The sequence below is a fragment of the Nannospalax galili genome, unplaced genomic scaffold (genome assembly GCF_000622305.1).
Source record: "Nannospalax galili isolate Female #2095 unplaced genomic scaffold, S.galili_v1.0 scaffold433, whole genome shotgun sequence".
NCBI classification, from domain to species: domain Eukaryota; kingdom Metazoa; phylum Chordata; class Mammalia; order Rodentia; family Spalacidae; genus Nannospalax; species Nannospalax galili.
The window spans coordinates 1,829,509-1,843,236 of NW_008338715.1; the positions used below are offsets into that span (position 1 = coordinate 1,829,509).

At 34.2% G+C, this 13,728-nt stretch overlaps 1 protein-coding gene across 1 annotated transcript in view; it reads left to right on the plus strand.

Annotated features, from left to right (window-relative positions):
* The first annotated feature begins 8,047 nt into the window (after positions 1-8,047).
* The window catches only part of Tecrl (trans-2,3-enoyl-CoA reductase like), a 118,710-nt gene continuing 113,029 nt past the window's right edge, over positions 8,048-13,728 (plus strand). Inside the window, exon 1 of the mRNA XM_008833262.2 lies at positions 8,048-8,469. Coding sequence (XP_008831484.1) covers positions 8,242-8,469 — 228 coding nt within the window. The 5' untranslated portion in view covers positions 8,048-8,241. The remainder of the gene's footprint in view (positions 8,470-13,728) is intronic.

Below are 13,728 nucleotides of genomic sequence, written 5' to 3' on the forward strand. Positions count from 1 at the left end.
GAATGCAGCATGACAGGAAAAGTGACTCATGGTGCACATTCAGAGTGAATGAAGCCAAGAAAGGGCCTGTGTATACCGCAGAGCTCCATGTTTTTCAATTACACCAAGAGTAAACTCTGTAAAATATCACCAATTATTCCAAATTTTTTTTTTTAGTCTTTTAGAGACAGTGTCTCTCTGTAGCCCCAGCTGTCCTGGAACTCACTATATAGACCAGGCTGGCCTTGAATTCACAGAGATCCACCTGCCTCTGTGTCAGGAGTGATGAGATTAAAGGCGTGTGCCACCATGCCAGGCATACTCTAAATTTTTAAGTTATCTCTGCATATACACAAACACACTTATGCACATTCTTCAGTAGTACTCTGTGAGAAGGATGCCAAGTTTGCTACCGAATTGTCTATTTACAATTTCATATTTTCAAATATATCTTAATACTATATACATATTTCTGCATTAAATTATTTTAAATAGTCACCCCATAGAGCCTGCTCCAAATACCAACAAGCCCATTAAAGAAATTCATCCTTTCAATTCTGTTTCTCTAGAACCACTCTTGGTACCGCAATCTGTATTAGTCAGGGTTCTCCAAAGAAACAGAGAGAGAGAGAGAGAGAGAGAGAGAGAGAGAGATTTATCAGCTTAGCTCACAGGATATAGTCCGAGTAGTCCAACAATGGCTGTGCCACATGGGAGAGGGAGAGAATAGGTAGTTGCTCAGTCCACATGGCTGGATGTCTCAGTAGTCCCAATCTGGCACTGAAGATCTGACAGATTCCAAAAGACCAGCTAGTCTTCAATCTGCAGCAGCAAGACAAACCCACCAGTGAGAAAGAAGGCAAGCAGCAAGAAGCCTGGCATTCTCCTCTGCTTTGGCCTTTTATATGGGCTGCCATCAGAAGGTAACACCCACATTTAGGGTGTGTCTTCCAGCTTCAGATGATCCAATCAAGATCTCTTTCATTTCAGATAATGCCACATCCAGTCAAGTTGACACCCAGGATTAGCCATTACAATGTGTAATGAAGAACTAACCTCAGCATATTTAATTTCACTGATCAAAGAAATTTGTTTAAACATTTAGGACTCTCAGAAGCTTACATAACAGGGAAAGATGTTTTTTATGAAAACCTTTAAAATTTGGAGGTTCAGAGAATAATTTACTTTTGTATTTAATTCTCTTTCTATCTGATGCTATTGGACTTGGAGCTCATTTTCATAGTTCATTGTAGCAGAAAAAGTGGGAGTATTGGAGGAGATATGAAACTATGGTGGAAGAAGGTAACGCCTTTGCAGATATTTTGGGAAACCCATAACCTGGATTAGTTTCCATTCTACATCTTCTTGTGGTTCATCGTTAATTATCCTGTGGACCATGATTATGACCTTTTATGGTTTGAAAATTGGCAGCAGGAATAAGCAGAACGCTTTATGATTTGGGGGCCAATGGTAAGAGATTAAATTATACATATGTTTTCAGTATCTTCTACCTTTCCAAAACTGCTCTGTTTTTGTAAGTTATGATTAAACATCATAAAAGTTTATGAGATTCATAATATTAGGAATATGAGTGGCATTGGAATGTATAAGATTATGCTACTATGTAATTGGGAGAGGAAATGTCTGAATTCAAGTATTTTTGCAAACAGTTCTAGTTTCTAGACTTATATTATTAAATTATATATTCACCAAAGGCTAAAAGTGTATAGCATGATAAATATTTTTATATTCTACTAATTGCCTGCATTTATAAACTCTAATTTTTTTGAATCACATGTAATTTTTTTTCTGTTCATAACACAAAATTTCAGAGTAAATATGTGTCATTAGAGTTCCAAATTTTTCTTTCTTTTATATCTCCATATCCATCCTTCCATCCCCAGGATCAAAATCTTCCAGCATTTTCTCAATGGCATCTAACAGAATTAAAAGAATGTTGCCTTTTAAAAATCATGAAGTCCTTCCTTTTAGTTAAAGGGTTTTAAACTCTAGTGATGGTATTGTATTGGTATCAATAATAAATATCTAGGGATAACCATAATTCTGTATATTTCTACATATCAGAACCAGCTGTAGAATTTGCAAATATATCAAACAGAATCTAGTCATGTGCCTCACAGAGCTTGTGGGGAAATGGGTTATTGCTTATCACAAACATATATGAATGAATAAAATATTGCATTATTTGACTAACTATTAAAAAATTGTATATCTATTCATTCAAAGTATTATCTACATGGAGTTCAAGGAACTGCTAATCTTATTATGGGAGGAGAAATGTATATATACAGACATTCAAATGTGAGAAATAGTGCTTACAAAAACCCACACTGTAGATTCTTAAACAATGCATTCTATATAGTAATTGTTATTCTCATGAGTGGAGCCACAAGGATGACCATTAAAAAATAAATATTAGATGTCAATGTATTATTGATATGATCCAATATCAAGATATAGTTTAGAACTATTGAAAGAAATGCAATTTGGTCTTGTAGAAGAATAGCAAATGATAAGTGGAACAACATAGTGAGCCCAGATTAGCTTCCAACATATATGACCATATCTGAAAAAAGAGTACCTGTGTATAAATAGAGAAACTACACTTTTTTTTGAGAGTGTCTGCCTAGTCCCAGCTCACCTGGAATTCACTAAGTAGACCAGGTTGGCCTTGATATCATAGAGATCGGCCTGCCTCTGCTTCCCAAGTGCTGGGATTAAAGACATGTGCCACCATGCCAGGTGTATTGTGATAAGTGTTATTAGGATAACTTGAAGAACTCTTGTTTCAAAAAGATATTTCAAATTGCACCATAGACATAAATTTAAAAGGTAAAGCTGTATAAATTCTATTAGAGAACTGTTCTTTTTTTTCAATTGCTGTGACAAAAACATTAAACAAAACTAGTTTGGGAGGAAAGGGTTTATTGACTTACAGCAATAGTACATCACCAAGAGAAGTCGAGGCAGCAACTCACAGAAGGATCCTGGAGCACAGATCATGGAAGAACCTCCTTACTACCTTGCTCCCCTGGACCATGTTCAGTCTGATTTCTTATATGATTTAGGACCACCTGCTTGGGGTCATATTACCCACAGTGTACTAGGCCCTCCCACATCACCAACAATCAAGAAAATGCACCATAGACATGGCCACAGGTCTTTCAAGGGGACAGTTCTTCAACTGAAGTGCCCTGTAGCCAGGTATGTCAAGTTAGAACTAAAAGCTGCCCAGTACAAGTATATAGAAGAATATCTTGGTAACTTTAGGTATGGTAATGACTTTCAGATCCAGAAGCAAATTCATGAACTGAGAAATAAAACTAATTTGGACTATATTAAAATTAAAAGTTTTTTGGTCTACAAAAGGTATTGTCTAATGTAATAAGAAAGATAAACAATACTGAAGGCCTTTAGAAAAAGTTATATGAAAACCTACCAATACAAAACAGAAGCTCCGTGTGTGTGTGTGTGTGTGTGTGTGTGTGTGTTCATAATAAAAGGAGATTAAAGGGAGTTACCTTATAACAGAATGATCTTGTTCCTACTAATCACCACAGGCTAGCAAAGTAAATGTCCATTGCCAGTGGTGGACTCTTTTTTGATGCTGTTGACCAGAGTTCACATAGACCCTCAAACAATACTGGCCATTGACCATGCTTTCATTTACACACCAGAACTCAAGTAAGACCCTTACTGAAAACTCAGCATGTATGAGCCATTGAATACATAAGAGGAAATCAAACTGGCACTAGACTCAAACCTTCATTTCTACCGGCTAGCTTTCATAGCAGAAGGAAAAAAAAATCATTAACCTTACCCGTATTTGAATCCTATTTGCTTCAACAAGTGACCTGACAAGATATGAACCCTGGTGCAATAGAGTACCCAAAATTCTGTAGGGACAGATAGACGAAGGTATTTAAACATGATCAAAATATATTTTTTTATGAGCAGGCATGATGACACACAACTTTAATTCCAGCACTCAGGAGGCTGGAATAGGAGGCTGTGGACATTCTTATCTACAAAAAGGAAAATGGTTAGCAAAGCAAAATTATCACAAGTTTCCAAAGGCCCAAGGCATTGAGGAGAAATGAGTTGGGAGAGCAGAAGACACTTTTAAATCACAAAAGTTATTCTGTATAATGTTATAAAAGGTGCATGGCATTATCTCTTTCTCAAAACTCAGATTTTTTTTTTTGGTCTCTTTGAGACAGGTTCTCCCTCTAGCCCCCACTGGCCTGGAACTCACTATGTAAACCAGGCTGGCCTTGAACTCATAGAGATCCTGCTTGCCTCTACCTCCTGAATGCTGGGATTAAAACCTGTGCCACCACACCTGGCCAAAACTCAGAATTTGAAACAAAGTCTGACCTTGAAATGTACCTATGGAGGCTGATTAATGATAACCCAGCAATATTGGTTCTTCAATTATAAAGTATGCATTTTTAAAAATAGTATATTTTTTACTGATATTTTGTGTATTTCACACAAAGCACCTTGATCATCTTTATACCCTTCCTCCATCCATGCTCTTCCATAGCCCTGCCACCCACCGGCGAATTTTATGCATTCTGTCATTTATGTTAAGGTAAATTGAGTCAAATTAGTGTACCCACATATCCATCTGTGCAAGTTCATCCACTGGGATCTAGTCAGCCCATCTAGAGTCATTTCTTTAAAGAAGATCAGTTCTCCTTACCTGGCTGTAATCAGTTACCAATAATTTTTCTGCTAAGTTTGGAGCCTGCTGCTGTTTCCCCAGTTCTATGCTGGGCTTTTATCTGCTTGTGTTTGTATGAGTCTTGTGCATGCTGATATCATTTAATAAATATACAGTATTTTGACAATGAGTGAGTGAAAGTATGTGTTGGAATGAGGCAAAACATTTTTTAAGAACTCTATGGGGTCTGGCAAGGGGGATCAGGAGTTAAGCGAGAACACTGCTCTTGCAGAGAACTAGAATTCAGTTCATTGCACTCATATTAGGCAGCTCACAACTACCTGTAACTTTAGCTTCACAGATTCCATCACCCTTTTCTGGCCTCTGTGGGCACTGCCCTACATGCAGAAACCCATACACAGAGTAATTAAAAGTAATTTTAAAAGTCATTAAAAAAATTTAAAGAAGGTTTGGGGTTTTTTCTATAAATTAAAATTGTTCTAAAAGGGGGCTGGAGAGATGGCTCCGTGGTTAAGAGCACTGACTGTTCTTCCAGAAGACCTGGGTTCGAATCCCAGAACCCACATTGCCACTAACAACTGTCAGTAATTCCAGTTCCAGGAGATCTGACAGTCTCTTCTGTCTTATGCGGGCATTGAACCATACAGGTGCACTTACCTACGTGCAGGCAATAAACACAAAAACATAAAATAAAAATAAATGTTTTTAAAGAAATATTGCAATTGACATTAAGATGTTTGCACATGCGTTTTTTAATTTCTATATATCTAATTTTTACTAGTGACAGTCGGTTAATTTCTGAGCTCCTTGGCATCTGCACATGGATATAAAGTTATCAGGTAGATTTCAATGGTAATGCTTTTCACATCTACTTATTATTATTATTATTATTATTATTATTATTATTTAATTATTTATTTTATAACCAAATGATTAGAAGAATTGGCTGTGAACTTTTAGGTTTACAGTTGAATTATTACAGTTGTACAATATTGTACTCAGTATAAACCCTATGAGACATAAAATTAAATGAGGTTTTAACCTTTAAAAAAGATATCCATTTCATTATTAAAATACACAATTTCATGCAGAAAAATTCATTTTTAATGCAATTTTCATTAAGATGTTTGCACATGTGTTTCTAATCTCTATATATCCTTTACTAGTGACAGTCGGTTAATTTCTGAGCTCTTTAGCATCTGAGCATGGATATAAAGTCATCAGGTAGATTTCAATGGTAATGTTTTTTACATCTACTAGTTACTAAGGAGCATATTTTTATGCTTTGAAGAATTTTTTTTATAGACCCATTTCCCAGGTAGCACCCTCCATAGCCTCCCTCCACCCACTAGAGCCCTTATACTTTGATATCCCTGCTACTGTCTGCTATGTTGTCGGCACCCCCAGCCATTCCCCACTACTTGTCCTTCTGGTGAATCTAGTCAGCCTATCTATGAGGGTCAGCTATTCCTCATCTAGTGGTATTCAGTTGCCAATATTCCTTTTGAACAGTTTGTGTTCTTTTAAAGACCCCAGGTCTGGTTCCAGTCCTCATCCACACCAGCTCACAAATGCCTATAACCCAGGTTTCAGAGAGTCCTAGGCCCTCTTCTGGTCTTCATGGCACCTATAGCCACAAGGTGCCTTATAGGCAAGCAGGCACTTAGATACTTATAAAGTAAAATGATACATAGATACATTTATTTTTAAAAGATTTTATTATTATTTTATGTGTATGAGTGTATTGCCTGCATGTATGTGAGTGCACCCATGTTGTGCAATGCCGTGGAGGTCAGAAAAGGACTTCGGATTCCCCTGGAACTGGAGTTAAGGAAGGTTCGTAGCTGTCATGTTGGTTCTGGGAATGGTCCTCTGCAGAGCAGTTAGTGTTCTTAACTGCTGAGCTATCTCTCCAGCCCCGATAGATACATTTTAAAAAAAGAAATGACCCTCTAAGCATTGTCATATAAATAGCCTATGGAAGCAGGATAGAGTGCTGTTTTGTTGAAAAGATAGGAAAGATACCAAGGACAGATAAATGATGCCCCATTTCCTTTTACTTATTGGCAATTTATTATAAATCAATTTCATTAGAGTGAATCTAACTTATTATTGATTCTTTTAAATCATGTTTCTATTTTAAGTATGTTTTAAATATCAATATTGTTTTAAACTCAATTCATTTACTGTTGTCATGCATACTAAGGCAGTGTTAATCATCAATGCTACAAATTAAATTGGGAAACTGAAACTATTTGTCTTTAAAACAATTTCATTTGTATAAGCTAAATAATTCAGAATTTTGAATATTTTTTCATTCTCTCGTATTTTAAAAGTAGTGTCAGGAATGAACATATGCAAGTTTGACCATGTGAACTATGCTTTTCACCACTTTCTCTTTCTACAGGCATGATATCTGTTATCAATATTGTTTTGGTAGATGGACTACCATTACCACATTTTGTATTTTCAATCGTTTTATACACACTGAAATGTATTTTGTTTTTTTTAAATATTAAGCTGTATTTATTACTTTTTCATTGTTGTGTGTTTGTGTGTGTACAATTATGTTGGTAGGTATATAGAGGTCAGTGGGCAATTTGTGAGAGTGTTTCTCTCCTTCCCACCTAGGTTGTACACATCTTACTCGGTTGGTATTGTTGTATTTACTCTTCAGACAGTTTCTTTAATTTTAGTCCCTTGCCAAACTCATAATTAACAGTGGTAAATGCTGATATTCAAACTAAGTTGTTATTTCTAGTTCAGGCTCATCAGTTTTCCCATTAAAGTTCTTTGTTGTTCGAGCAACAATTCAAGATAAAATACTGAATTTCACCTTCACTGTCATATATATCAGTCTTCTAATTTGCCACAGCTTGCCAAATATTTTTCATATTTTCTCTATTGAAGAATACTGTTTAAATGTCCATTACTTTGTCTTTGATCTGGTCACATGGTAATGATTCTGTCTACCAACTTGTTTCCTCTCTATAAATCTTTTTTCCCCCATTCCATTGGTTATTGCTTGTAAGTGTATAATTAAGTGAAATCTATGCTTAAGCAGAGTGTCTTCACATATACAGCACTGACCTTAAATTTAGACAGAATTAAAATGTATTATATAATAAAATGCAATTTTATAGTTTATCCTCTAAGATGTCACTATGCTAAACTTAGTATATTTCAGATTGTGAACAAGTAAGTAATAGGTTTGAAGATTACTGTAACCAGAATTCAAAGATAATAGAAACACTATTCTTTCTTCCTTTGGAATTTCAGATAAGAGTGGTCATAATAAGAAACAGAGATAAGATGAGAAAGCAAGAAATAATTCAAATGCAGAAGGCAATGCACTACTCTGCAGCAATTCCAAATAGTGTTATATATAGAAATCAGATCCGTCATTGTTTGCAAGCCTGCTAAATAAAACTGGCATGCTGGAATGGTATGCCACTTGACCTCTCCGGCTCCACAGCAGTATTTAACTGGTGCAAAAGGAGCACTCTTGCAAGTGTTTCCTATTTACATGACTGATTCTCCTGCTAGTTCACACAATGTTCAAACGGAACAAGTCTTTGGAACACAAGAGGGAATTATTATTCCCGGGAGTTCCACAGTCCACAATGAAGAACAATATGAGAAATTTTCACTCTTTGTCGCAACTTGTACTCTCTGCAGGCCCACTGAAGCCAACCCCAGCGGTCAAGCACTCAAAAGCTATTCACTTTGAGATAGAAATACTGGATGCCCAAACAAGAAACCAGATATGTATTGTGGATAAGGTAAGCTTCATTTATATATTTAAATGATTCCTTTTGGGATTGTAGGTTACTGATTACTTAATTAGCTGAAAGCACTATGTCAAAATCCATTTCTAACTTTTAAGCTTAATTTTAGAGTAATGGATCAGACGCTTTACGTGTTGTTTAGGGATAAAGGATTTATTGTATTGTTCTTGTTTGATTTTAACCAATCATATTGTAATTAATCTTTTCACATGTTTTCTGCTTTGTGGTCCATTATTCAGAGGTAAAATATTCAGTTCTAGATGTGGACAGTATAATGACTGCCTTTATATTTTATCTTCATGCAATTATTGCAATACAAAATACATAGCATTTTAACAGTGTTTATAGAAAATGGGAGGTAAAATTAATGGATGATAAATACATTTAGCATATATTTAGGATTAGGTATTTTAGCATTCTGTTTTGTTCTTACTTTTATGAAAATTTCATTGTTTAAAAAAGCAGTCTTCACATTCTTGATGAGTATGTCTTAGTTAACATGCCACCTCCCTGTATGTGATATGCAATTATCCAAAAATAATAATAATAATCTGCACATATTAGGTTAGAAAATCAAAATATGAGCACATGTTCATTTTAGATGTAAGTACATGTATCATTACAAACTTTTTTCACATAAATTTGAAAAGAAAGTAATAGTTTAATTCATTACAAGAGTGACATTTTCAGTAAAAATCATGTTTTGATTTACACAAATACTGAATAGTGCTTGCTTTTAGTCTGAAGATAAAATTCAATCACTTTAGCCATGCGGTGGGTGGCCTGCTAGATAAGAGGAAAAGAGAAGAAATTATTCATTGCTGTTAATAATTCTAAAAAATATACATATGATAATATATGTGCTTTTAAATTTAGTAATTATATTGATATGGATGATGTATTAGTTTAATGAAATAATATTTAGTTTTGATTAAAAATAATTACTAAGAAATGTACATGTTTATAAATCATTAGTAACACCTAGGAGATCTTAAACCATTTACTTCTAAACAATTTAAAATGGCATACATCTACTATACTTGTACAAATGATTTATATATTATAGGCAATAGAATTTGGATATGTGAATTTAATACTTCATATAATTCATTTCTGCTTAATGAATCAATAAGAATTTTTGAATTTAACAAATGCTTACAGAAATAGACAATTATAAAGAATTTCTCAAGAAAACTCCATATGTTTGCAATCTCTTACTATCAAAATATCAAAACCTATGAAAAATACACAAGGGAAAATAAAGCAATGAATGGACTGGATGGCAATAAGGTAAGAATTACTACCTTGAGATAATAAGAGATGAATCACTTCCTAATTATTACTCCCATACTTGATATTTTCTTTCAGGGTACAACAAGAATTTTAACATGCATGGATCTTAAAATACAAAATGAAGAATTAAAACCTTCTGAAAGCCTGTATTCTTAGGAATCTCAAATTTTAATTGTGAAATTTCTGGTATTTGCCTCCCAAGTGGTTAATGTTACAGATGCTACTGTGTTAAAGTCAGTTTGACAGGGTTCTTTACCATCTATAGTTGCTCTGTTTCCTCCCTTCCATCTCCACCCATTGTCCAATTTTCCTTTTTTTTTTTTTTTAACCTTTACTGGATATCCAAGTAACGTTACAATACATGCAAGTTTACCCATCTACTGCCAAACTGCTCTATCCATATAGTATATATAATTTGTGATTTAGTAAATCAAATATCTAAGTTTTCATTAAAAAAGAGGACTTTGTGATGTTTTATTTCCTAATTTGATGATCGTTTTATAATAATGAAGATATACAAGAGAAAAAAAAAGGTCTTTATTAACTTCATTAGTGATGTTTTTGGTTGTTCTTTCATAAATTTTATCACTGCGTTTATAATCATAATAAAGACAAACTATTTTGCTAGTCTTGTTCAATATTGTTTTTCTTGTGCAATTGCGTGGGGGTAGTAAGTAGGCCTTCCTAGACTTAATTCCTGCTCTATCACTCACCTATGTCAAGACTTAGAGAGACAATGAGTCACTTACTCCCAGGCCTTTTGTTAGCTCAAAGATTAATAAAGCCTTTCTTGTAAGCTTATGATGAATTATTAAAATGAGACTCCTTAGAATAGAGCCTTGAGCTGTATAGGAGCAAAGTTGTTTTTAAAATTTAATAACCATTTGGGGAGATAATATTAATGAAAATAAAGTATAAGAAAAAATTTAATGAGCCTCTTTCTGGTAAATATATTGTTTTATTTCTTGACATGATTTGTTATTTCTTTATTAACTTTAAAAAATTATTTATTATTTTTATGTGTATGCATGTATTGCCTGCATGTAGGTAAGTGCACCCGTGTTGTTCAATGTCTGCGGAGGTCAGAAAAGTCTGTTGGATCCCCTGGAAATGGAGTTACGGATAGTTGTTAGCTACCATATGGGTGCTGGGATTCGAATCTGGGTCTTCTGCAAGAACAGCCATTGTTCTTAACTGCTGAAACATCTCTCCAGCCCCATGATTTGTTATATTCTTAAATGCAATATTTTCAAATATATTGAGAAGAGTAATATATCCTCTGGTATGTGATTTGAATCTAGATATTACAAGTCAAATTTTAAAACATACAAGTTGAGGATTCAAAATGTTCTTAAGAAAAATTTTAGGAATAGCTATAGGGTTAAGGAAATATACTGATTGTATTACTTTTTTAATTACCAAAATAGGCACATACACAGAGCACACACTCAATAACAATGGAAAACCTTCTCTTGATTCTACCAAATTCTTGTTTCTCCACTAATCTGCTCCATTTCTCTCATTACTTTCTTCAAGCTTTTCTGTTGCCTGCCTCAGTTATGTCTTTTCATTCTATTTGGGCCCATTTCATCTGGGTATTTTTCTTCATTCTCTAAAATGGAATGTGCTTAATCACCAACCAGGCAGTGCAAAACCTGCCAAATCCACAGGAACGGTCTCACACTATGACTGTGCACTAGCAGCATGTCCCAATATTAATCAATCTTTTCTCAAGACGATTGTGCTGACATCCAGAATAAGTTTTAACATATCTGTACAGACATGGGAAGATGTTTACTCTTATAGCACTTCCTTGATGTCTCGCCTTCTTTGATCTCTGCTGACTCTTCATTACTTGACTCATTAGATGTAAATGATCAAACCTATCAGCAGAAATTTTCCTTTTCTAGCACTTGACAGTATTCAATCCCGTGGTTGTAAATATTTGCCTATTTCAATTTACACACATATAATTTCCTTTTATTTCTTTCTCTTGACCACTGAAAATCTCTTATTAATTTATCTATTATCTATCTGTCCATCTTTCTGTGTGTTGTTCTACATTCAACATTATCATCTATCTTTCTATCTGTATGTAGACATACCTATGTGTAAGTATGCCCAAATTAGTACGTTTGAAGGTAATAATAAATGGGACAACTCAGAATAGTGCATTAACTACAATATAAACAGATGATTTTCTAATTATACTAATCATTTGGAGGAAGAATACTGCTAATATAATCTAATGAAATGATGATCCTTTGAAAACTGTGAAATTTTTATTTCTGATGAATATCTTTGATCTGACTTTTATATTCTTAGGTTAAAATACAATTTTCATATATCACAAATGTACTATGTATGTCTAACTCCTACTAATTACCTTTCACAATGTGCTCTAAATAAATAAGTGGAAACTATCCTACAAATAGTTCTCTCAGATACTCACAGGGGTCATGGCTCCTTTCTTAATCTCACACTCCATGTCCAATCCATCTTCTTGACAATACCTTCAAAGGATATCTAGACTCTGGCACATCTCTGTCACATCAACTGCCAGCAGTCTTAAATCTTCACTCTGTGTTTATCATTATCACTTAGAATATATTGCCTACATGGCAACCGGAGCTAGCCTGACAAATAGTGTCAGATAAGACTATTCCCTCCGGGAAATTAGGCCATGCCTTCCTTTCAGTTTTAAGTATCACATTTTCCACATGTTTTTTCCAACTATTGAAACATCTAAACCTGCCAACATTCTGGCTTGTTTAGGTTCTCTGTGCCTGTTAGTATAAAACATATTCCTCTTTTCAATTTATTGTGTTATTTGGCCTAACCATAGTAGGTAGGATTCATAAACCTCTAAATTTTTGTGTTTCCTTTTAATTATCTTTTGAGTTTAGATCAGTGCTTGGCACAGTTTTAACAAATGAGTTTAGTAAATAGCACCTATTAAAAATGTGAGACTTGTTCTGAAGTGAAGATTTTAACGCATAGCAGCATAACATATTGATACATATTTGCTCTGTTCTAAATCAAGTTGCCATTATAGTAAATGTAAATCAATTCACATGCAAAGACATCTGTTTATATCATACCTAATCAAATGAAGATTCCTCTTACTTGTCCTGAATCTGTACGTAAAATTTTAACTTTAAATTAGCTTTAAAATATCAGCAGATAATTATATTCTGATGTTCAAGGCCAATGTGATTTTCATGAACTAGATAGACATGTTGATTTACCTGTTAGTTTTTTTTATGAATGATTAAAATAATACAATTAAATGATGAAAGTAAAACAAAGTTTTCAATATATATTGTTAATATCATTCTTCTTAAAAATTAATTGAATTTTTTCAGTTTTCATACATTTTAATAGTATTCAAATGCCCTCAAATATCTGTACCTCCCCTCATTTCCACCAGCCAATTACAGCACTCTTTTATATAGATAATATGATCTTTAGAGTCTTATTTGTGTCCTTAAATGTTCTTCAGTGTGGGTCCATCCACTGGGTCCTCCAAGAGTCCTGCACCCATAGAACACTGTCTTTCCCCCTCCCAGCAGTCATCAGCTGTCAAAAGTTCCTTAGGCAGTGTTTTGCTCTTTCCCACTTCCCAACGTCTATGCTGAAATTTTGAGAGTTTGTAGGAGCATTAAAATATGAAATATAAGGAGAATAAGAAAAACATTTCAAGGAAATACTGAATTATTTCCTTTTAACTGCTTCCTTGCATTTTCTATTTTGGAAAATGTCAGGAGAGTTACCTGGTGAAAAGTCATTGTTTCAAGAGGACAGCAAGAATCTGAAAGCTATTGCTGATACACAGCCTAGTATTTTCCCTTTCTAGTCTATCTGATCTTCATTTTAAGAAAACAGACTTCAAGTGTTCCTCTTCTGTTATTTTATTTATTTTATCCCAAAACACACAAAATATTTCTAAAGATGTCTCTG